The sequence below is a fragment of the Mesoplodon bidens genome, assembly GCF_964165515.1.
Source record: "Mesoplodon bidens genome assembly, chromosome: 2".
Classification (NCBI taxonomy): Eukaryota; Metazoa; Chordata; class Mammalia; order Artiodactyla; family Ziphiidae; genus Mesoplodon; species Mesoplodon bidens.
This window is the reverse complement of record NC_138177.1, coordinates 55107870-55134223: the sequence shown is the minus strand read 5'-3', so window position 1 is coordinate 55134223 and position 26354 is coordinate 55107870. Positions and strand designations below refer to the sequence as shown.

The 26354-nt window shown below is 43.0% G+C and overlaps 1 protein-coding gene across 1 annotated transcript in view; it reads right to left on the bottom strand.

The window, feature by feature from the left end:
- The window catches only part of HHAT (hedgehog acyltransferase), a 378452-nt gene that overhangs the window by 83712 nt on the left and 268386 nt on the right, over window positions 1–26354 (bottom strand). The window contains exon 10 of the mRNA XM_081223558.1: window positions 6313–6514. Within this exon, the coding sequence (XP_081079684.1) occupies window positions 6313–6514 (202 nt within the window). The remainder of the gene's footprint in view (window positions 1–6312; window positions 6515–26354) is intronic.

Here is a 26354-nt window from a genome sequence, read left to right as displayed (position 1 = left end):
TATGCTGTCTACAAGAGACCCACTTCAGACCTAGAGACACATACAGATTGAAAGTAAAGGGATGGAAAAAGATATTCCATGCAAATGGAAATCAAAAGAAAGCTGGAGTAGCAATTCTTATATCAGACAAAATAGACTTTAAAATAAAGACTATTAGAAGAGACAAGGAAGGACACTACATAACGATAAAGGGATCGATCCAAGAAGAAGATATAACAATTGTAAATATTTATGCACCCAACATAGGAGCACCTCAATACATAAGGCAAATACTAACAGCCATAAAAGGGGAAATCGACAGTAACACAATCATAGTAGGGGACTTTAACACCCCACTTTCACCAATGGACAGATCATCCAAAATGAAAATAAATAAGGAAACACAAGCTTTAAATGATACATTAAACGAGATGGACTTAGTTGATATTTATAGGACATTCCATCCAAAAACAACAGAATACACATTTTTCTCAAGTGCTCATGGAACATTCTCCAGGATAGATCATATCTTGGGTCACAAATCAAGCCTCGGTAATTTTAAGAAAATTGAAATTGTATCAAGTATCTTCTCCGACCACAATGCTATGAGACTAGACATCAATTACAGGAAAAGATGTGTAAAAAATACAAACACATGGAGGCTAAACAATACACTACTCAATAACGAAGTGATCACTGAAGAAATCAAAGAGGAAATTAAAAAATACCTAGAAACAAATGACAATGGAGACACGACGACCCAAAACCTATGGGACGCAGCAAAAGCAGTTCTAAGGGGGAAGTTTATAGCAATACAATCCCACCTTAAGAAACAGGAAGCATTTCGAGTAAACAACCTGACCCTGCACCTAAAGCAATTAGAGAAATAAGAACAAAAATACCCCAAAGCTAGCAGAAGGAAAGAAATCGTAAAGATCAGATCAGAAATAAATGAAAAAGAAATGAAGGAAACGATAGCAAAGATCAACCAAACTAAAAGCTGGTTCTTTGAGAAGATAAACAAAATTGACAAACCATTAGCCAGACTCATCAAGAAAAAAAGGGAGAAGACTCAAATCAATAGAATTAGAAATGAAAAAGGAGAAGTAACAACTGACACTGCAGAAATACAAAAGATTATGAGAGATTACTATAAGCAACTCTATTCCAATAAAATGGACAACCTGGAAGAAATGGACACATTCTTAGAAATGCACAACCTGCCAAGACTGACTCAGGAAGAAATAGAAAATATGAATAGACCAATCACAAGCACTGAAATTGAAACTGTGATTAAAAATCTTCCATCAAACAAAAGCCCAGGACCAGATGGCTTCACAGGTGAATTCTATCAAACATTTAGAGAAGAGCTAACACCTATCCTTCTCAAACTCTTCCAAAATATAGCAGAGGGAGGAACACTCCCAAACTCATTCTACGAGGCCGACCTCACCTTGATACCAAAACCAGGCAAGGATGTCACAAAGAAAGAAAACTACAGGCCAATATCACTGATGAACATAGATGCAAAAATCCTCAACAAAATACTAGCAAACAGAATCCAAGAGCACATTAAAAGGATCATACACCATGATCAAGTGGGGTTTATCCCAGGAATGCAAGGATTCTTCAATATACGCAAATCAATCAATGTAATACACCATATTAACAAGTTGAAGGAGAAAAACCATATGATCATCTCAATAGATGCAGAGAAAGCTTTCGACAAAATTCAACACCCATTTATGATAAAAACCCTGCAGAAAGTAGGTATAGAGGGATCTTTCCTCAACATAATAAAGGCCATATATGACAAACCCACAGCCAACATTGTCCTCAATGGTGAAAAACTGAAACCATTTCCACTAAGATCAGGAACAAGACAAGGCTGCCCACTCTCACCACTCTTATTCAACATAGTTTTGGAAGTTTTAGCCACAGCAATCAGAGAAGAAAAGGAAATAAAAGGAATCCAAATTGGAAAAGAAGAAGTAAAGCTGTCACTGTTTGCAGATGACATGATACTATACATAGAGAATCCTAAAGATGCTACCGAAAAACTACTGGAGCTAATCAATGAATTTGGTAAAGTAGCAGGATATAAAATTAATGTACAGAAATCTCTGGCATTCCTGTACACTAATGATGAAAAATCTGAAAATGAAATCAAGAAAACACTCCCATTTACCATCGCAACAAAAAGAATAAAATATCTAGGAATAAACCTACATAAGGAGACAAAAGACCTGTATGCAGAAAACTATAAGACACTGATGAAAGAAATTAAAGATGATACAAATAGATGGAGAGATATACCATGCTCCTGGATTGGAAGAATCAATATTGTGAAAATGACTCTACTACCGAAAGCAATCTACAGATTCAATGCAATCCCTATCAAACTACCAATGGCATTTTTCACAGAACTAGAACAAAAAATTTCAAAATTTGTTTGGAAAAACAAAAGGCCCCGAATAGCTAAAGCAATCTTGAGAATGAAAAACGGAGCTGGAGGAATCAGGCTCCCTGACTTCAGACTATACTACAAAGCTACAGTAATTAAGACAGTCTGGTACTGGCATAAAAACAGAAAGATAGATCAGTGGATCAGGATAGAAAGCCCAGAGATAAACCCACGCACATATGGCCAACTTATCTTTGATAAAGGAGGCAGGAATGTACAGTGGAGAAAGGACAGCCTCTTCAATAAGTGGTGCTGGGAAAACTGGACAGGGACATGTAAAAGTTTGAGATTAGATCATTCCCTAGCACCATACACAAAAATAAGCTCAAAATGGATTAAAGACTTAAATGTAAGGCCAGAAACTATCAAACTCTTAGAGGAAAACATAGGTAGAACACTCTATGACATAAATCACAGCAAGATCCTTTTGGACCCACCTCCTAGAGAAATGGAAATAAAAACAAAGATAAACAAATGGGACCTAATGAAACTTCAAAGCTTTTGCACAGCAAAGGAAACCATAAAGAAGACCAAAAGACAACCCTCAGAATGGGAGAAAATATTTGCAAATGAAGCAACTGACAAAGGATTAATCTCCAAAATTTATAAACAGCTCATGCAGCTCAATAGCAAAAAAACAGACAACCCAATCCAAAAATGGGCAGAAGACTTAAATAGGCATTTCTCCAAAGAAGATATACAGACTGCCAACAAACACATGAAAGAATGCTCAACATCATTAATCATTAGAGAAATGCAAATCAAAACTACAATGAGATATCATCTCACACCAGTCAGAATGGCCATCATCAAGAAATCTAGAAACAATAAATGCTGGAGAGGGTGTGGAGAAAAGGGAACACTCTTGCACTGCTGGTGGGAATGTGAATTGGTACAGCCACTATGGAGAACGGTATGGAGGTTCCTTAAAAAACTACAAATAGAACTACCATATGACCCAGCAATCCCACTACTGGGCATATACCCTGAGAAAACCATAATTCAAAAAGAGACATGTACCAAAATGTTCATTGCAGCTCTATTCACAATAGCCCGGAGCTGGAAACAACCTAAGTGTCCATCATCGGATGAATGGATAAAGAAGATGTGGCACATATATACAATGGAATATTACTCAGCCATAAAAAGAAACGAAACTGAGCTATTTGTAATGAGGTGGATAGACCTAGAGTCTGTCATACAGAGTGAAGTTAGTCAGAAAGAGAAAGACAAATACCGTATGCTAACACATATATACGGAATTTAAAAAAAAAATGTCATGAAGAACCTAGGGGCAAAACGGGAATGAAGACGCAGACCTACTTGAGAATGGACTTGAGGATATGGGGAGGGGGAAGGGTGGGCTGTGACAAGGCGAAAGAGAGGCATGGACGTGTATACACTACCAAACGTAAGGTAGATAGATAGTGGGAAGCAGCCGCAGAGCACAGGGAGATCAGCTCGGTGCTTTGTGACCGCCTGGAGGGGTGGGATGGGGAGGGTGGGAGGGAGGGAGATGCATGAGGGAAGGGATGTGGGAACAGATGTATATGTATGACTGATTCACTTTGTTATAAAGCAGAAACTAATTAAAAAAATAAATAAATAAACTTAAAAAAAAAAATGGAAAAAAAAAAAAAAAAAAAAAAAAGGCTGTGTACATCTGTAACGCCAGCCATGTTTTTCTGAAAGAAAAGAGAATCTGTGCTGAACTGTATAAGAAGCAGAGTAATGGAGAAGAAGTCCTTACGTGGACAAGTGGAAGAAGAACTAAAGAACCCAATTTGGAAGCATTAATTGTGTACTGACTTACTGAGGCTAACTCAGACACGCAGCTAACCACCGGGGATATAAGTGATAATGGGGTCCTGACCTTGTGCTCAAGGAGCTCCTAGTCTAAACAGCCATAGCCAAGCACCAGGCTGTCAGGATGCAAGACAGATGATAAAAATAGGTTTTACAAAATGTGTTCTTGCTCAATAAATATGTAAACTCAACACCACATTTGCAATATACAAGACATATATCTCACCAAAAAAATGCATGTTCAGAAATTACTATACACCTGGGAGCTTGAATTGTGGATGGAAGCTCAAATGAGGTGAACACGTGAAGGTCCTGGAATGAGCTGTGATGGGGCAGAGCAGACATTCAAGCGCTTCATCCCGTGAGCATGTCTTTTCACTGTCTTCCTTCATTATTAACCAAAATTAACAAGCCAGACACTGCATTGCACAGTGTGGGTTATTCCTTTAATATTTTAGATTCTTTAGATTTCTTAGTAATGTAAGCCACGGCTCAAAGTCTACGGAGCTCTGCTTAAGATTAAGTTCAAGGTTAATGTCAGACCCTTCATGAGGAACATGGAAATATGTTATAGGGCTTCAGCCAGGGCTGAAAAGAATTTTCTGGCTTTCATGGCTGATGACTGGGTTTGCCACTTTGGGGAAGACTACTTAGATTTGAGGGTGAAGTTTGTAACCTTTATGATACCACCTTTCATGGTTTTTCTTTGTGTTACAAAGCCATGACTTTCATTGAAATTCCAACTTTCTACTGGAATTCACTGACATTTCTTTCCTGCTGATTGCTGGGTACTAGTACTGAATAAAATACTTATCTGTAAACATACATAAACATATTTAAATTCCTTCAGGAGTGTTATCTTTGCTATATGCTTTGTATCAGTTTTTATTGAAACAACTGTCCACTTGTACTATGGCTATCTTTATAGAAAAACACTCAAATGTATTATATTTTGGTGATGTTGGCTTTTTGAAATACATTTGCTTTAGTTGCAAATACAGGGGGAATTTACCCACATTAATCATTTCCCAGTAAATTTCTTGTGTTTTACTGCCTGCCATGAACACTGATGCTAGCATATTTCTTTTTAGATACTTTTTTCAGGGTTATCGGAATATTGCTGCATATTCAGAATTGATGATTTCCTATAAGATTCTAATACATACTATGCCAGATTTACATGATAAAACACTTGCTCATAGTTTAAAATCACTTAAAATATGTGTGTAAAGAAAAATGCTTAATTTTCCAAATCATTTGCCTATAGAGTGTGAATATGTCTTAAATCCTTACCTGATTTTTATGCTACTAAAACTTATCAAAATAGCAATGATTAAAAGTATCAGTACTACTCAGTATTGGCAAGGGCATTCTCAGGCACTGTTGGGTAGGAATGTAAATTGGCAAACTTTGTCTACAGGGCAGTTAAGAAACAGGTAAGCAGGTATGTATGGCAAAACTTAAAAGTGAGAAAAACATTTAACTTAGCAATGTTACACTGAAGAATGCACCCTGGTTATGACAGTCATCTCAATGCAACTGGTAACTGCAAAAAAACTAGAACAACATGTTAATAATAGGAGACTAATTAAATGTTATGACACATCCACATAATGGAATTCTATGAAGCCATTAAAAAGGGTTGTTAGAAATGCATTTGATGACAAAGAAAGGGGTCCTGATACAACTGTATCTCTAGTATAACAGCATGTTTTAAATGGTGTGTGTGTGTGTGTGTGTGTGTAGAGAGAGAGAAAAAAAATTTAGAAGAATGGGTATTAACAGTGGTTTCTCTCGAGGAGACTTTTTTCTCTCCTTATACCTGTCTGAATTTTCTAATTCTCATATAATAAATATGTATTACTTTTATAGTTAAAACATTTATTTTTAAAAAATAGCTACAGAAGCCTCTTTTTCAGCTGTCCTACTTCTGGGCACACGAGTTTTGAACCAATCTAGCAGAAATGGCCCACAATGGGGTAAACGTGATGACCGCCTTCCCTCCCAAACCCAGTCCACCGAGCGTGGATGTCGCCTACTGCACAAGCAAGGACCCAGCTCACCAAGCTGTCCTGGACACGCGGCGCCTGCACAAGCCTCTGGACTCCGTTCTCCACGGTGACTCCCAGCCAGTTGAGTGTTGCCCAGCACCAGAGGTAGTCATTCCCACCATGCCAGAAGCTCACAAACGCAAACGTCATTGCAGTGGAAAACAGTGTCCCTAGCAGGCCGTGCTGGGACCCGCCCATTGGAATGTACACATACCTAGAGACAGAAGAGGCTTTTAAGAACCATGTGGAGGGTTGTCCCGGCAATACCACTTGCTCCCGGGCTTGATTCTCCCATCACACATTGCTATTCCCCGTGTGCAGACCCTTCCTGACTTCCAGGAAGCCACAGAGCACTCCCTGAATTCTCCAACACACACGGAGGTGGCAATACATAGATCTCAGCTCTGAGGGGCTTTAGCTTAAATGAACACACAGGCTAAAGAGCTCTCATTACTAGAGCAAAACAGCACTTATAGGAGGCAGGGTGAGGAGTATTGAATTTAGAGTTTCTAAAAGGGATGCACCCAACTCTAGAAGCTCACTCGCAGGATGGCAATTAAGTTTCTGGTTCCATGAGGACACCAGACTTCAAGGCAGGTATGTATTTTACAGCTCAAACTATTAAGTTTCTGGTAAACCCAGTATTTAAGCACAATTGCTGAATTCAGGCCCCTAAATGGCAGGACAGCTCCTGCAGAAGAGGGGTGCCAAGGCCAGATCCTCCAGCTTTCCCGGGAAGTTGCCCAGAAGCAGTACGAATTCGCAAGTGAAGAGAAGAGCTCTGTGCTCACAGGGCAGCCGACTTATCACCCGAAAGGTACAGCCATCCCTTGGGTATGTTCTCTACTGTTGAGACAGCTGTCTGACTACATACCCACAGAGCCATGTTCTTCAATCAGTATGTTCCTGCTAGAGTTGGGCAAAACTCACATCTTGGGTTGTCAGGATCTGGACAACTAGGAACACACCCTCCTTACAGCAGCCTTTTTAAAAAAGCCCATAGGCCTTTGTTTACTGCTGGTCAGTGCTTCTTTGTCCAACCTCCTTCCACGAAGGAGAAGGAAATCATCATTTCCTGAATACACAGTGTGTCCCAGGCACGGCACTAGACACTTTCCATGGATCACTCAGCTTGATTCTTTGAAACACCATATGCTGTTCTAGCATGCCAACCCATGGACAAGTTGTCTTGTTTATATATTATTTTAATATTTTGTCAGAAATATTATTTTTAAAATCATTTTTGAATAGAACAGCTTTATAGGCAAGCCAAAAAATACAAAATAAAAACCATTCCCCAGTCAATAAATACTTCTAGAGACTATGTGACTGTAAGTATTTTTAAATGTCCTCCCTCACTTTCAAAGGTGCTCCAGGTTAGATGGTAGCTTATGTGATCAGCTTAGCTAGCCCCACTATCTGGGTGAGAAAAACGGGCTGAGAAGGGGAAGAGCCTAGATGCAAATCTGCAACCATGGCACCAGAGTTAGTGTTTTCCATTACACCTCTGGGTTTATTTTGAAAGCCCTCCTATCTTACATCCCAATCTGAAACAAACCGGAAAGCATGTGAGAGTGGAGGTATTTCAGAAACAAGCGAAGCAAAGAAAATACTTTCTCTCCTGCACAAACAAGACCATCTTGACAATCAAGTTAGCAAATACGCATCAAGCACTCACTACCGATCAAGGAATCCTCCATCTGCTGTCAAGCATTTATTTAGGCCTCCAGGGCAGTCCTGGCATTATGAGCAACACAGAGACATAAGACGTTGTTCCTGCCCAAAGGACAGTTATAGCTGGTTGTGAAACAATAGCAAACAAGTCCCATCATTAAGCTGATATGGTACTTGTTTGTTATATGATATGGTACAAAGTATACCAGGAGGGCTTAAGAGTGTGGAGGAGAACAGGGTCAGTGGAGGCGAGTGGGTTATGGGAGGCTTAATGGTAAAGGTTCCCACCCTGGCAAGGCCTAGAGGATGAATTTTGCCAGGCAAAGGGGAGAAGGGTGGGTGCTGCATCATGGACCAAGAAGGGGCGGGCAATGAGCCAGAAAAGCCTGACAGCCCCAGGAACAGGTGTTTTATTTGGCATTCTGCTGCCCCCTACAGGCTGCTTGGTTATTGGTGTAGAATGCCCAGCAGAGGCAAAAAATGGACCACAAACCTCTGCATGAAGGTAACCACTGACCCATCATGGAGCTCCATAAGGCTATACTCCACTTCATACAATCAGTTCTGTGTGTAAGAAGGTTGCATGTTAAGAAAAAATGGGGTAGTTAAACCAAGTTCAAAAGGATAAGGAATAACTGCTGTTTACAGAAACTTTGCAGATAATCATTTTATAAAACAAGTTAATTCTGATCCTAATACTCTTCTCATCCAACACTGGTGTGTTTTATGTTGAGATTTTTGTTGTATCTCACTACATTAAAGTGAGCTGCACTATATATATCAGAAAACCCCAGTATAGAATAAAAACCTCGCATCGTCCACATCAATGGTCCTTAATATTAGATTCAACTCCAAAAAGAACATGTTTTCAAGCTTGTGACAAGGAAGCATCTAGCCCCATAATTACAGGCACAGCTATTTCAGGCATCTCTTGGCATCACGACTTTGTTACTTTGCCTTCAAAAGTGACAGCCGACAAAAATTTCTGAAAATTCCTTTTACTCCAGAAACTCATATATGGCAGGTCTCCAAGGACATGAGGTTGCTTGCTTGTTTTAAACCAGAAGAGGGTATGGTTTCTAGACTGGAAGACAAAAATCCCTTCTCTCTTAATTTCTAGATGGCAGTAGATACAGCAAGAAGGAGAGGGAGCATGTTTCCTTTTACAAATTCTACCAGGCTTGTGTCAGTTCTATGATTAATAAAAACAGAAATATGTGTCTCTTTTAGAAAAGCAGTAGTACGACCTCACTTACTTAGATCCACTTCAGACTGAAATTGATTTCCCAGTGGAAGAAAACATTCAGTACCACCTTCTCAGCAAAGCAAAAATAAAAAGATTTTTTTTCCTGTCAGTGACTGTGTGAGCTTGAGCGTGCACAAGGCCTGCCCCTGCCAGGATGGCTTCGTGGGGTCACTGCTTGCAGAGAATGTTGCCTGAGGTAGTTACCATCCATCTGTGCCACCTTATTAATCTAAAACCATCTAACAGAATTAATGCAACATAGCAAACCCCCAACTCAGGAGGAGGAACCTACATAAAATGTAGATGTTGGGCTTCCCTGGTGGTGCAGTGGTTGAGAGTCCGCCTGCCGATGCAGGGGACACGGGTTCGTGCCCCGGTCTGAGAAGATCCCACATGCCACGGAGCGGCTGGGTCCATGAGCCATGGCCGCTGAGCCTGCGCTCCACAATGGGAGAGGCCACAACAGTGAGAGGCCCGCGTACCGCAAAAAAAAAAAAAAAAATGTAGATGTTATTTATAACGTCTACCCTCTACTGAATATCCATGTACCAGGTACTTTATATAAACTGTTTCTAATCACTTACACAACTTTGCAAGGACCAGCCCTATTTTACATGGAAGAGGTGGAATCCGAACCTAGAATGTTCTACTTTCAGAACCCCTAGGCCTGTGTTCTATGAAGCCATTTACCGTAATGGGAGCATCTCTTGGTGATATGTTCCTCTGATTCAACCAAATCTTCAAAGCAGTCTCCACAGAAACATCCACCAGTATTTTATTAACTGAAGAAAGATGCTCATTATTTACAAAGGAGTTTAGGCCAAGGAGCTCTGTGCCAGAAAGCCAGAGTTACAAGTTCCATTTTTAAACAGACTAAATAAATTCCTTCTGTCCCACCTACCGTCTTGTCCAGGCAGGCATCGTGCAGATGTCTATGTCAGAAGGTAAGTGGAAGAGGTTGATGGTTGGGGCTTGTTGCTGAGTAGTAGGCATACGTGAAGGGAGAAGAAAGTATCTATTTCCCTCATACCCACTCTGAAAAACAACTCAAGAATGTCTGACAGTTGGGACAGGGGTGGTGAGAATCTACGTGGTAACAATAAATGCTGGAGAGGGTGTGGAGAAGGGGGAACCCTCTTGCACTGTTGCTGGGAATGTAAATTGATACAGCCATTATGGAGAACAGTATGGAGGTTCCTTAAAAAACTAAAAATAGAACTACCACATGACCCAGCAATCCCACTACTGGGCATATACCCAGAGAAAACCATAATTCAAAGAGAGACATGTACCACAATGTTCACTGCAGCACTATTTACAATAGCCAGGACATGGAAGCAACCTGAATGTCCATTGACAGATGAATGGATAAAGAAGATGTGGCACATATATACAATGGAATATAAATATAATACAATATAGTATATAATATATACTATATTATATATAATATATAATTATACTATGTTATATATAAAAACATAATAAAATATAACGTAAGTCTCAGTCACAAAAAGAAACAAAATTCAGTTATTTGTAGTGAGGTGGATGGACCTAGAGTCTGTCATACAGAGTGAAGTAAGTCAGAAAGAGAAAAACAAATAAATACCATATGCTAACACATACATATGGAATCTAAAAAAAAATGCTTCTGATGAACCTAGGGGCAGGACAGGAATAAAGATGCAGAGATGGAGAATGGACTTGAGGACACGGGGAGGGGGAAGGGTAAGCTGGGACGAAGTGAGAGAGTAGCATTGATATATACACACTACCAAATGTAAAATAGATAGCTAGTGGGAAGCAGATGCATAGCACTGGGAGATCAGCTGGGTGCTATGTGACCCCCTAGAGGGGTGGGATAGGGAGGGTGGGAGGGAGACGCAAGAGGGAGGAGATATGGGGATATATGTATACATATAGCTGATTCACTTTGTTACACAGCAGAAACTAACACAGCATTGTAAAGCAACGATACTCTAATAAAGATGTAAAACAAATTAAAAAAATTTTTTTAAAGACATTACTCTTAAAATCACAATGCTCTCTTTTTTTTTCAGGACCTACCCAATAGCTTCCTGGCTTGCCATGTTATTTTCAAACCCTTTGCCACGAACCCCAGACCCTAGCGAGGTAAGAGGATGAGGCACCTAAGATACTGAAAGACTTAGTTTTTACTGTCCCATGGATTGAACTGAAGTTGCTGACTTCCCATCTTCAATTACCTGTTACTTGGCTGGGCTGGGGCAGGCAGTGGCTGACATCCTATTCCAGCTCTGCCTTATCTTTCTACTCTATTTCCCACTAGTTCTCTTGAAAAATCCTGAAATCCTGAACAAATGGGGCTTTCACACTTCTGTGCCTTTGGTCATACCATTTTCACAACCTCCATCCTCTCTGGTTTCCCAACTCTTCCAGGAAGTCTCTTTTAAATATTCCCACTCTCTATTTAGCCCAGAGAACCTACTGTTTGTACCATTGAATTGAACAGTTATTCATCAAAAGATGTCTTTTCTATTAAGATGGTCATTTCAGCTAAACTGTAAAATTCTTTTAGGCAGTTCTACATATGTGTGTGTGTGTATGCATGCATGCGTTATTATATAGTTACTAGTCAACAGTATTTAAATACCTAACAATATAATTTTCATTTACTTTTCATAATCTCCAATAGCTTTTACATTTGTGATAAACTGTCACACTGTCACAGACCCATTATGAAAGATTAGGAAACAAGGAAGGATTACACAGACCTGCTCTCATTATTGGGGAGGCTTCAGAAGACACCCATTCCCAAAGAATACAGACACCTGACGGCTCTGAAGTCTCCCCACACTTTGTAACCCTACTTCCCCTATTAAAGTAAAAATCATGCAGCCCCAAAGCTCCAGACATATCCCAACCTCGAGAGATTTCAAAAATGACAAGTACCAGCCTTTTAAACACTAGAGTCTTTAGTGGTTGGGAAGGGAGGACTTCTGGCTGTGTCTCACTGGTGGTAAGGTGACCCCCACCTTGGCTTCACCTGGGCTCTGAGATGAGTTCCTGCTTAGAGTTCTCTGCAGAGGTGGCCGTGCTCTCCTAAACCCAGCTCTCACGGACAGTGGCTCCTGCAACCCGACCCTGGCTCTGGCTTTGGCCTTGGCCCACATCTGAGTTCTCTTTCTCACAGCCCAGTGATGACCCACCAGTCAAATCCCCATCCTCTAGGTAGTGGACAAAGGTCTGGTGTTTAGTTCTCACAAAGGAACTAAACTATATATTTGCTTATTAAAAGTTTTCAAAGGAAGATGCACGCAGAAAGTATAATTTACTTTTAATATCTTTCTGCCCTGTACAGATCATAATGGGATTTTAATAAGTAAAAACCAGCAGTTGGTTAATGGGCATCTGCAGACCTTATCATCTCCGGAGGCTAAGAGAGGTCCACTTTCAAAGCAGAGGGCACGTCTGAGCTGGGCTAATTCTCAGCTCCTTTACTGAAAGATGCTGGCTAAAAGTTTTGTATGCAACTCTGAAAAATTGCCTATTAAAAATGTTATGTCCTATTTGGCAACAAAATACTGTGGAATTTATAAAACAGAGATTGAAATCCGGCTATATTTAGTCTACATTTAAAATTCTAGGTTCATGTAATTAGATGCCAACATTTTTTTAAAAATTAATATTTTCATTCCATGAAGCCAGTAGCTCAGTGGGCTGAAGTACCGTGCTGATGAACCTAAGCCTATAACTTCCATCCTAGAGAAAGATTCAACTCTACCCTCATAAACCAAAACCCAAACTCTAGCTCCCCAAAAGCTCTATCTTCCTTCCTGCAGAAGAGGCTAAAAGAGCATGAATGGCTCAGCCCAGCTGCCCTTACCACTAGAACACGCCCAAGCAGCAACAGCAGCAAGGCATGGGACAAGAAGGAGGGCAGCACCTGGATGCTGGAGATGTGGCCTTGGTCCTGCTGTGCCACTCACCAATCTCTGTAACCTTGACCTTGACAATCAAGGCTGCTCAGCTTAAGTCTGTACACTGAGCACATACTGGGAATGTTAAAATCTTCTTTGGTATGAGTTGTTGTAAAGATCAGATGATACAATACATGTTTAAGGAGTTTGGAGATTTTAACACTCCATGTAAACAGAAGGATGCATACTTAATAACAGTGGGCCAGCAGCAGCATGCTTGTACTCAGGAATAAACAAGATGCCGTTGTCATAATGATTAGCATCCCTATATTTTTCACAAGCATTTCAAGGCACCAAGACCTCTGGCCTGCTTGCTCAGGGATGTTCTTCACTTAAAACCATTAGCCTTAAATATGCCACCATTGGCACCAGGTCGCTTAGTGCTAAGGGGTCAAAGCTAGAGCAGAGGAAAATTTTTTTCTCCTACTCTTCTAGGTTCTTTGGCTGGGCTAACAACATAAGAGACATAGGCAGATTAGTAGGAGAAAAACAAATGTAATTACATATGCAGGGGAGTTCACAAAGACAGTGAGACTCAAGGGCAAGTGAGGCCGTTGAGGCTCATATGCTGTCCTGAGCTAAGGAATGGGATAGGGATCTGGGGCTTCAAAGTGTAGGAAGGGAATTCACAGGGTGATTAAGAAGAGCAGATGTTTGGCCATTAGAAGTTTGCCCTGCCCTGCAGATAGGTCTTTCAGATAAACACGTTATCTCTGGTAATAGCTCTTTTTCTGGTACAGGCCCCCTATCTAAATTCTTTGAGATAGTTAAGTTAGAGGGAAAAGTTTTTCCTGAGTCTGCTGGATCTTGATTGCCTTCAGCTCAAAATAATCCACATGCCAAAGTGGCATCTTTGCGGGGTGGCACATTCTGCTCCCCTTCAAAGTTATGGGTTCAACACTCACATGGACTTGTTGATTATGCTTAACCCAGACATCTGATACAGGCTACAGAAGATCCTGTAGGGGCCATGTGGGTGGATCAGGGCAAAGCAGACTCTACCACAACTTGGTCTGTTACCAACATCTCACCTTCAAATCGCCGTAGCCCTTCCGCTCAGGTCCCCTCTTATCTGCAGAGTACAAGTCACCTCACCAAATCCTTTCCTTATAACGGGGGACTGCTGGGTGGGCAGGACCAGAAAGTGCTTATTATACTGGTTCAGTCATTCAACCCATTTAAAGCAGCCTACTAATGTTCCAGAGGTTAGAGTCCTGGTGATGCCTAAGTCTTTGCAGTATTACAACCTTCATGCTCACAGACTGAAAAAACAAGCAAGTCTTTAAGAGGTCCTTCTTCGAAAACGAGCTTCCAGTCACAAATGAGAGATGGGAAGGCCCAGGGGGGAGTGAGCACAAAAAGGGGCCTGTGCTTTTTCCCTCCAGGGGGCTGCTAACCCTCTTTTGCTTAAGAGCACACTGAATCCTTAGCAATCCCCAGGGTTCCCGGGCCCACATCTATTTGGGGTTATACATAAACACCATATAAGACAGATTCTTTGGAGGTCTCAGCAAAGGAGAGTGAGCGGGAGTTTGCACTCTTTAGTGCTAAGGGGTTGAGTCTCATTGCTAATAAAAAGGTCCTCAAAGCCTCAGTTTAATAACCACCAAGATTTCCTGGCTGCCTGCCTGTCTTCCCACCTTCCTCCTGAGAAGATGCTGAAAGCATCTATAAGCTGCCCTAGGCCAGACCAAGAGGGGGAGGGTACAAAAAGCCGGCTGTTTTGCAGGCAAACCTTCATGTCTGTAGGATGGAGGTGTGTGTGATTCCGTGTCTCAGAGTCAGAGGGAAAGGGTTGAGGGGAGAGACCCCATTGTCCCCTTCTCCTAACACACTTCTCAGCCTTTGCTCCATCAGCAGATCCCAAACCCAGGGTCCAAATTACCACCGTCCGGGGCATATGCCTCCTCTTCTCAGCGGCTGTCCTGTGTCTCCTTTGTGCTCCCTTTGCAGCTCTGCCTCTCACCCACATCCTATTCAGTGCCACTCCTGCTGGTCCTAATCCTCTCACTCATTTATCGCAGCTGTTAGGAAAATGTTCACTATAAAACGAACATGTACAACTCAAAAATGACTGTGCTGGTACAATGCCTTGTGGGGGCCTCTAGAAGAATGTGCTCTGCAGATGAGCGCGCTAAAGAAATGCCTGACTGAATGCTGAAGCGTTTCATTCTCCATCTGGGTTGGTGGTGTGATGATTTTGAGACAGCCGTGCTGGACAGGTCCCCACAGAGGCAGGCCCACAGCCTTGACAGGTGTATACGCTACATTCCTATGGTGACACAGTATCTCAAGTGATAAAGCCCAGTAGCTTGGTCACTCGGGCAAAAACAAAAATGAACTGCTGAGGCACAGAAGAGGCAAATTCTTTGTCCTCGGGAAGCATCCAGTCTTAGAATGGCAGTCCCTAGCCTCAGGGGTCCTGCTTACAGTGCATACCCATCACATTACGTCCTAAACTAAAACCCATCAGCCTGTTTTTTTTTTTTTTTTGCGGTACGCGGGCCTCTCACTGTTGTGGCCTCTCCCGTTGCGGAGCACAGGCTCCGGACGCGCAGGCTCAGCGGCCGTGGCTCACGGGCCCAGCCGCTCCGCGGCATGTGGGATCCTCCCGGACCGGGGCACGAACCTGTGTCCCCTGCACCGGCAGGCGGACTCTCAACCACTGCGCCACCAGGGAAGTGCCAGCCTGGCTTTTTAAAAATCATTCTCCCGCTGGCTCCCTCCTATGCCATCAACTCCATCTTATGAGTCTCCAAAACAGGTTCTCCACTGCAATTAATGAACTTCATTCTGGCACAAGTGTGGGCCCTACAGTCATGCCAGCCCACCCCCCAATCATGTAAGACCTCTGGCTGTTCTTTCCACCATCTGATCTTTCTAAATGGGCTCGGCATTCACTTCAGGGACTATTTCCCCAGCTGATCCCACTGAATGCCGGTGGCCCGATGATTCTTCATCTCTGCAGAATTCATGTGTTCGTCTCGGGCTAAGTTATTTCTTCAGACTTGTTGATGTGCTGTTCCTTAGCAAGTCTGAGCTACTTCATCCGGTCTGAGGGTACGTGGGACTCCCCACCTCACAGTCAAGACACGGATCAGAGAACTATAACATTTCTCTTTTTATTTCCCCCAGAGTCTAACTTAAACTCTGAACTCAACCTTACGTTGATTTCATGGCTGAGTGATATTCCATTGTACATAAGTACATAAATACCACATAAGTACCACAACCTCTTTATAAAGCAGGGGTGTGCTCAATGAACCCTGATCAACTGCCTTCTTTTCCTGTTCTTTTCCTCATCCTCCTCATTTCTCTGACTCATTCATTCATTCCCTTCCTCTTTTCCTTGTCACTCTATATAAACAAAAGAGAATTCTCCAGCTGGAAAGCGTGGCCTCCTGAGTAAATGTCCTTGTTCACGTCTGCCTCCACCACTTTCTTCTCTAAAGTGCTATGGGGTTTGGAGGGTGATATTTACAAAGTCAGACTAAATCACAGATGCCAACTGGAGGTGCCCCTAAGTGAGGGGACAGCTGGCAGGGACCGAGAGGTGGGACAATTACCAACTCCAACTTCCCCAGGAAGCTGCCAGAACTACCCAAAAGGGAGATTTAACCAAAAAGCAAAACTTCAGCGTTAAACGGTTTTAATATTAGAGCACCCAAATTGGGAGGTTTAAGATTTGTGATATTAACTTTAAAAGCCTCAAATAAAATCCTGGACACGCTCCTCAGTACCAGATGAGTGCGGGGGTGGGTGTTCACGAGGCCAGCGGGAGTGTGGCTTTGGCCCTTCGCTGGATCGCTTGGCTTAACTTTGCTAACAAAATCTCTTCCTCTGCCGTGAATGTCACTTCCAAGTCCAATGCGTACTTTGGCCACAAGAAAAGTAGTGAGGGGTCAGGATCACTGTTGGACATGAACGAATGCACACACATACACATACACACGAACACACATACACACACACAGAGTGCCTCAGAGCACAGAGGAGAGTGGAGTGTGGATGGGGAAGCCAGGGTCACTGATTTCAGTGATGGTCTCTTTTCCAGGCCTTGGTTTACAACTGGTAAAAGTTTCAGGGCTACGGGACAGCTAGGGGTGAGGTCTATATAGTTTGGAACATTTGGGACATAAGCACGAATGGTCTTGAAGAGTTATGATCAATTACAACAGTGTGCTGCTTTGCTACTGGTCTCTGCTAAAACAGAAAGATCTGTCTTCTCTAATGGATTTTCAGGACACGGAGCTCCTAAAACCATAGCTTATGCTCCTGAGCTCCCCATTCCCCCCACTTCTCTGCTGCCATGAAGCTAACTTATGAACTAATGCAAAATGCACAAGGAGAGGGTTATCTGAAGGAAGCCTGAAGTGAATCTTGACTCAAGGTGACAAATCCATTCCTAAGAGCAAATTTCCACCCCCCCACCCCACCCCCAGTTTATCTGCTTTGTCACTTCAGACGTACGTATTCTGGACTTCCTTAAAAAGTAACAGTCATTGGTAATAAAAATATTCAGGTGAGCGGGCCATAGATGGGTTTCAATGCCCAGAAAGGGAGAAAAATGGGAGAAAATGCCAGCAGGTACACAGGTACCTCTTTCAAACCACTGCCATTGAAGACTGTTTTCAGGAGGAGGAAAAATAAAAGTCTCAGGCAACGAAGTGCTGTTAAAAAAACAATCAAAGACGAAGACCTACTAGAGAATGGACTTGAGGACACAGGGAGGGGGAAGGGTAAGCTGGGACGAAGTGAGAGAGTGGCATGGACATATCTACACTACCAAACGTAAAATAGATAGCTAGTGGGAAGCAGCTGCATAGCACAGGGAGATCAGCTCGGTGCTTTGTGACCACCTAGAGGGGTGGATAGGGAGGGTGGGAGGGAGGGAGATGCAAGAGGGAAGAGATATGGGGATATATGTATATGTATAACTGATTCACTTTGTTATAAAGCAGAAACTAACACACCATTGGAAAGCAATTATATTCCAATAAAGATGTTAAAAAAAAAGAAAGAAATTATCCTAAAAAAAAAAATTAAAGAGTAATGGTTGCTTGTGGTAATAAAGAGGCTGCTGCTCCCTCTCTGGACTGAAATCAGTACTCTGACAAATCAGCTTTAACAGAACTGTTTCAAGTGCCTCTCATTTATCATAATTATGATCCACAGTCCCTACCAGACATGATACCTTTTAAGGCTGGGCACTGGAAGGGAAAACTGATAATGCTTGGGTTTGGGCATGAATGACGATAAATCTGCAGCAGCGTCCAACAAAACCATGCTAGCGCAACACTTAATGGAAACAAAGCAAGATCATCATCCCATGCCCGGGAAACAATGCCCCATAAGCATTTTCCCCTTAATGCAGTGAGAGCCACCCAGATGACGCTGCTTATTCAAAAGATGCTATGGTATAATTGAATGAACTCTTGAGTGCACATTTAGAGATTAATATTTTAAGAGCTAGCATTTTACAGAGACAGTCTAAGGATGACATTCAATGTGTGCCAGAAAAGGGAGTCTTCTGTAGATTAAAAATGCCACCGTTTATACAATAAAACCATACGAAATCCAAAGATGTCAGTCATGGAACTGGATATTAACATGGTCATCCATGTTGGGAAACAGTCACTTCCCAAGGGTTGGAGAAAGACGCAGACCATCAGAATGGGACTTTGCTCACCAGGCTCCCTCTCAAGTGGGGCTGAGATGAAGAAAGAAGCTTTATGGGCTGGAAAGTACTATGCTTGACTTTTACCTTATCCCTGAGCAAGGTGGGCAGAGAGGATGACGGGAAATCAGGTTCTCTCAAGCAACCTGTGGCTAATGTAGCTGCAGAGAAAAGCCAGATCTTGAGTCTGAGCCTGCAGAGAGGCAGCTGGGGTCCAAATGAAAGAAGTGCCGTTGCCAGCTCTCCCCTCCCACATCACCATCTTGCCTCCCGGTAAAACAGCAGACAAAGAGCAGCTCCCAAGCAGAGTCATTCCGTGGAGGCCAAAGGGCAAGGATGTCCCCTCGGAGCTCCTGCCTGCCTGTGGAGTCTCACTGGCTCAGGCTACAGCCACTAACACAAATCTAAGATCCAGTAACCGGTCCAGCAGGTCTGGGCCTCCAACATCATCAGCTTCCCTAAGGAAGGAGGAAAGGACGTGGAGGACATGCAGTCTCTTTGGGTCATGTGCCCAAAGACAAGGTGGAGGGCAGGAGGTAGCTGACTCTCGGTTTACTGTTGGCGCCTTAGGTGGCACAGATGAGGAAGTCTGTTTTGAGAACTCAATAAACAGACCCTTTTCAATTCCATGGCCAAGTCTAGGAGACAGGGAGCCCCCTTCAAGAATATTCCCTCTTCTAGAATGAGTCTCTGGAACCTCCCGAGAGAGGGGGTGGCTGCCCATGCTGCAAAGCACAGCACACATGGGCTGTGTGGCCATGGGCTTTAAACAGCAACTCCTCTTAGGGAGTCAGGAGCCAAGAACCATCCAGGGGGATGCTGGAGTGGACCAGATGGAGGGGACAAGCAATCCGTTCTTCAGAGTTCAACTCTGGGGCCAACATCCCCACCCATCTGGTTGTCATCACGTCTGCGACAATTTCCTGCTGTGTCACGGTCATGAGTAGGCCCCTGAGGCCTCAGGCTGGACTTGAGGGCACTGCCTTAAGTGACCTCTTCTGGGAGTTTCAGGACTGCAATTCTCAGTCACTTCAGTCCTCAGTGTTCTAGCTCCTCAGCGAGAAGTTTGCTGGGAGAATGGAAATCTCTCCCCCACACTGGATGTCAAGGGTGACTCGCGACCCACACTGGTAACAACTCACACCACAGACAGCCTTGGGGCGGGTCTTGGGCTTATGCTCTTCCTCGGCAGCACCAGCCCCTGCACGTGCGGCTGCCTCTGATGCGGCTGCAGCATCCAGCACCTTCCATCCTCTCAAGGAACCCCTCGTTCTCAGGGGCTGCCCTGTGCAGTGACAGGTGCCCAACACCAATCTTGAGGGGAGCTCGCATCAGGGTCTCTGCTGAGCCCCTCAGGGCTGCACAGCTCTTTGGAGGACCCGAGTCCAAAGTCCCCTCGGGAGTAAGACACCCCACGGCATCACACGCTGAGCAGGGCACAGGACTCTGCCAAGGAAATGCCACCCTTTAAGGGTACAAAGCATATGAAACTCTAACGGAGACTCTGAGTTGCACCTGTATAACCTGGTATCACGTAACTGTACAGTGACTGTCCACTAGACTCAAACCAAGGGACTCCTTGCTCCCAAATCACACGTGTGTGTTTGCTTTTGTGAAAGGAATGTGCCTATAAAAAAATATGCCGACTACCTACTACAGTCTAGGCACTGTGAGAGACACTGAGATAATAAAAAAATGAATAGAAACATCCTGCTGCCTGGAGTGGATGGTCTAGTGGTAGAATCAGACATCTAGAGGTACAATTAAAAACTGCACGTCAAAGCAGAAGGAAATACATGCAGCCTAGAGATGTAAACAGCACGCACGTGCTGGGGGTGTGCCGGGGAGGGGGGAGGGGGAGGGTCTGTAGAATGGTCCCCAGGGGAGGGTTTATAGAGAAGGCCACACCTGAGATAGAGAAGGAAGGGACTACAGAAAGAAGGGCGGGGGCTCTATTTTGCCTTTACTGACTAGTTGACATCAATTTCAAGTTAACCCTAATAAGGCTGGCAAACTCTCCCCAAAGCCAATGTCAGAGGAAAAAGTTTATCATTCCCTTCTTAAATCTCTCAAGGAAAAAAACATCTTAAAAGTTGACAAATCTTTAGAAAATGTAATCTTACATTTCCCTTTGGAAAATCTAAATGGCAGGCTACAGAGAGATATTTGGGCGCATGACACACGAAATAAAATGAGGCTTTCTTAACGAGTTACCTGGGAACCAAGAGCACCTAGATGTCACACGTGGATGTTAATGAGGCTGCCTGGGGGGTGAGCCTGGCTTGGCAGGCAGCACCTTGAGTACATGCCAGGATCTGTCTCCACCTCCATAATCCTGAACTGCTGTGACCCAGGCAGGACCAGAGGGTCAATCTAGGAGATACATTATTTATAATCCATGTCCAGTTCACCTCATAGGATTGTACATGATCATCAGATAAGGCAAAAGGGATGAAAAGAACTGAAAATTAATGTAAAACAAATGATTATTATATTAACAGTATATAGATAATAGTATATTAGGGTTACCATTATCCATAATAATCAAGGAAGGAATTTCCAATGAATTAAACATTTTTCTTAATAAGGAAGAGAGAGAGAAAACACTGACTGCTCACCGTAAGGCGGGCACTGTGCTGAACACTTTACATGTTATTCAATGTCCAAAACTACCCAAGGAATCTGCCCCCTCCCCCCATTTACAGATGAGGAAAATAAAGCTCAGAGAAGGTTATTTACAGCCCCAGCCAAAGAACTGGAAGACTAGATCTATGTTGCATCAGAGAACAGGACCCAGACCAACTGGTAGGAATCACAGGGAAGCACGTTCTCTTCACTCTGAGCTGTCTGAAAGGAGAAAAGGAACACAGCTAATCGTGGAGCGGGGAAGGAGAGTCAGGTCTGCTTCCAAAAACGCATGCTCTTTTCACTACATCAAGTGGTTTCCCCACGATAACTATAGACTTGAGGCATAAATAACCTGTATGCCTAACATTAAAAAGAGAGTTAAGAAATATTAGATTAAATACTATCTATCTTTTGAGCCCCAAATAGGTGTCAGTCACCCTATTCAGTGCTTTCTACAGTATCACATTTGCTTTAGATGGCACTTTAGCATTTTTGGGTGCCTCAGAGTCATTTCTGCGAACCTAAATTATCTTTGTAGCAGCAAAGCATGACAGTTCTAGATAAGTGTCCAGATCACTATGAATGACAAAAATCCAGTGAACTTCCACTCAAAGAAATCTGGTAGAAATGTATTATAACACCTCAAAGTCTAGAGGTCAAGAACCATCCCCTCTTGTTGGCACAAAGGACCCTGGAGACAGTAAGGATCTGAGAGGTCATCTTGTGTATGGTTCCCCCTGTACTATACCCACAACCAGAAACCGTCCAGCCTACACCTCAATGCTCTCAGTGACCAAGAACTCTTGGCTTTTTGAAACAGTCTTTTCTACCCTTTTAGGACAACTGAGATTGGAGAGAGCATGCTTCTCTGTACTTTTCACTGTTGACCCTGGTTCTCCTCTCTGAAGCAACATTTTGAACATGGGTACCGGGTCTTCAACTGGCAGCCTGTCAAACATCTGATGAAGGTTCTCATGTCTCTCCAAAGGTTTGATTTTGGACACAACGTATCCTCAGTTTCTTTATCCATTCTTTTACACCCAGTTCCAAATCTCCTGCTATAATTTCCCTTTTTCTAGATATTTCCTCATTTGTCTGTGTTCCCCTGGGATCGTGATACCTGAAATAGATTGCACATTTATGGAACGACATGAATACTGAAGAAGAGACTCAGAATACCATATTCTTTTTCTAACCATATATTCATATCATCAACAAACATTTTCTATGTATTTACTATATGCCAGGTACAACAATTAGCAGTGGAGACATTCAGGAATGTGCCATGGAAGACTGCCCTCAGAGAGCTTACATCTAACCTAGTATAATGATGAAGCCCGCTGTGACATTTATTTCAAGGCAGGCTTATCTCATACCAAAGTCTGCACCTACTATGTTTCTGAGAAAGTCAAGACCATTGCATAAGAGTGCCCTCACTTCTTTCCTAACCACATACATTTTTATCTCTATCGGTACCTATCCACTCATTCATTTATGTGCCCACAGTGGAAGAGATGTCCTTTCCATGACTAAGGTTACCTCTGCTCTTTTGTTCTATCCCCTTCTGACTCCCGAGGGACCATGCTCCATCAATTACCCTGTATCCTTATCCAGCGTAACTGAACTGGTTCCCTCCTTAGCACAAAGACATATTTTCCAGTCCTTCCTATTTCATAAACACCCTTCTTTTACCCCGCAACTTCTACTTCTTCAACTTTGATCCTAACTACTTTTCTTCACAGTCAAGTATTTCAAGATCCTTTAAAGAGCAGTCTACACCCAGTCTCTAAGCTCCCCCACTCCCAATCGATCCCTAACCTGCTGCAGTCTGACTTCTGTCCCTCCCCATTCCATTCAAACAACATTTGTCAAGATCATTAATGGCCTCCAGATTGCCAAAGCCAATGAATATATTTATATCTTCCTCTTACTTGTCTGCTACATTTGGCATTGCCTGTGTCTTGCATTTTCCTCTTTTGATAAATTTCTGCTTTATGTCTTACCGTTACAGCACTACTTACGTTCATTATAGAAAATTTAGAAACAGATATATAAAAAATCCAGAAATAACCACCAGTGACCTTTTTGTCTACATTCTCTCTGACATCTTTCTATAAATACACATTATGTACCACTTTAGGAAACTGCTCTGTTCACCTAATCTATCACGAGCATCCTTCCGTGTCTCCACCTTCCTTATTCACATTCTTTCCTCCCTTGGCTCCAGTGAAACCACTGTTTTTGTTTTCCTTTTACCTCCAGAGCCATTGCTTCTCAGTCTCCATCGCAGGCTTCTCACTCTCTGCCTCGTTCTAAAAGTGTCAGCAGCTTCTCAGAGCTCTCTCCCTAGACCTCAATGCGCTCACACTGGGGGGCTGCACTGGCACACTGACAAAGCTGTCACTGAGTGTGGGTTCATCTATCACAGCCAGCTAGTCCACCACACACAGAAGAGGTAAACGGAGATGCTAATATACAGAAGATGCTCAAGGAATATCTGCTACGCTCATCAGAAGGCAAGAGGAAGGGAGAGAAGGGCTCTGGTGAGCAGTACTGCTGGGACATGACTTTCCCCAGCAGTAGACCCATCTGAGGGCAAGGAAAAGAAGAAAGAAGGGGTGAAGGGAAAACGACAGAGAAGCACCAAAACCAATCTCTCTCCTTCACGCCTTTGCTGAGAGCTGGATCTGTCATGCAGTGGCTGAGATGCACTACTGAATGGGCAAGAAGAAGCTCCCAACTGGCCCCTCGGGTGATCAGCCCCCAGCAATCCCTGGGCACAGGTACCCTTGGGAGGTGACCCTGAAGAAGTGCTCCCTGTATTTCACTCTAGAACCCTGCCCACCACGCCTCCCACCTTTCCACCCACTCTCTCAGGAACTGCCTTCCACTCCCCCACCCACCCCAGCTTCACCTCTCAGCTCCTTCCCAGATTAACGTCATTCAGCTGCCAAACCCAAAGGACAACCCCTGACCTCCAACACAATTTTTTTTTTTGCTGTTCTTAAATTTTTGTAACTATACAAGTTTTCAGTTGCTTCATTTTCTTGACTACAGTTGAATGCCATAGGGTTGAGACCTAGTCTGTTACTTGAACCTACAGCCCCAAATGCCCAGTATACTTCCTTATTCCCTCTAGGTGCTTGCCACAGGCAGAATCACCTGACCCAGGGGTATTAACATAAGGAGCTTAAAGTACAGTGGTTGAGAGCATGACTCCTCCCCTGGGTTCTAATTCCACCTTCACTTACTAGCTGTGAGGCTCTGAGTCTCAGGGTCCTGACTGGTCGAGTGGAGGTAATAAAACCCACCTCATAGGCTTGTCATAAAGATGACCTGGGATATTGAATGTAAAGAGCTCAGAACAGTGCTGGGCATACAGCAAGCACCCAATAGATGTCAGATGTCAGCTGTGACAAGGAAAACACACCTGAGAAGACGAGTGAAGAGAAAGCAAGAGAGCCTACTCCTCTCTCCAAAGCATTAATGTCCTCACATCCACAGCAACTTCACAATTCTTCACCCACGCCCACCCTCTTCACCCTTAGTGATTGGATTGAAAAGAACTTCTACAAAGCACTCTTTTCTTTATGAGCATTATCCATGCCTTAATAAGCTGGATAAGTGGGAGTCCCAAATGTCAACAATTCAGATTAGAAAAATACACATTATTCCCAAGTACCCTCTCTAATTAGTGTTTACATGATTTGCATGTCTAGTATATTTTACACTAAAGGGTGTTCTAGAAATAGCAGTAAATACCCAATGTCCTAAGAGTTCAATAGCTACCTAAAATTGAACTGGCTTATTGCATGATATTTGTGAGTTCTAATCCTGTAATTAAGGCTTCATTAGTCCCTGCAATGCCAGGGCTCTGTAGTGGTTGATTTAATATGATGAAGTTTGTCATATTCAGTTAACCTCTGTCATATTCATTCATTCACTCATTCATTCATTCATTCCCTACTTTGGGCACCCACTATGCACCAGGCACTGGGCTAAGTGTTGGGGATATACACACCTCAATGATGTCTCCCTGAAAATGTCATGGCACCAGATACCTCTTGTTTCACCATCTCTAGGTGAACCTTCATTAAGGATTTATTAAGTGGCTTTTAGGTATCAGACACTGTGCTGAGCATGATGAGAAATATAGAAATGCTAGAGACATACTCCTTACCTCCACGGAATTGATGATCTGATTGATAGACTAAACAATCACTGCTTGAAAGAGACAGCAGTGTGAGTGCCTCTGAAAGAGGAACAACAATTAACGTTCATCCAGTACCTTCTATATGCCAGCCACCTGGCTGGGCACTTGCCACATTTAAACCTATCAGGTAAGTTAAAAACTTCCCATTTTCCAGAAGAGGAAAACTACTCAGTGAGTTTAGACTTGGACTCAGATCTGTCTCTGAAACTGGCATTTTGTCACCATACCATGCTAACCCTTAGCTCAACCTCTTCAGCTAAAACTTATTTATATAAAATTTATGCAAAACGAGGTATAGAATGGTTAAGGGCCCTGCTCATATTTTAAAATTATGAACAGATTTATTTTTAAGAGTTCTTAGTCTTTTAATCCTATAAACTCTTTATGACTAAACCAACAGCCGCTCTCTCTGCCCAAAAAAGTAGCCCATGATCACCCAGAAGCCATAACAAGAGTCAAGAGCATAGGCCAGGAAAGAAATTACCTGGTTCCACAGGGCTCGTCCCAAACTCAGCTGGGGACTGGAGTATGGCAAATGATTCTGTATTAAAACTAGGAAAGAGGGTGGCCACTGTCACCATATCTCTCAATTCTTTCTTTGAGAAAAGGTTTATGAAAGAACCTTGTAGAGAATCTGGCCCTCAGTAATGATTAACT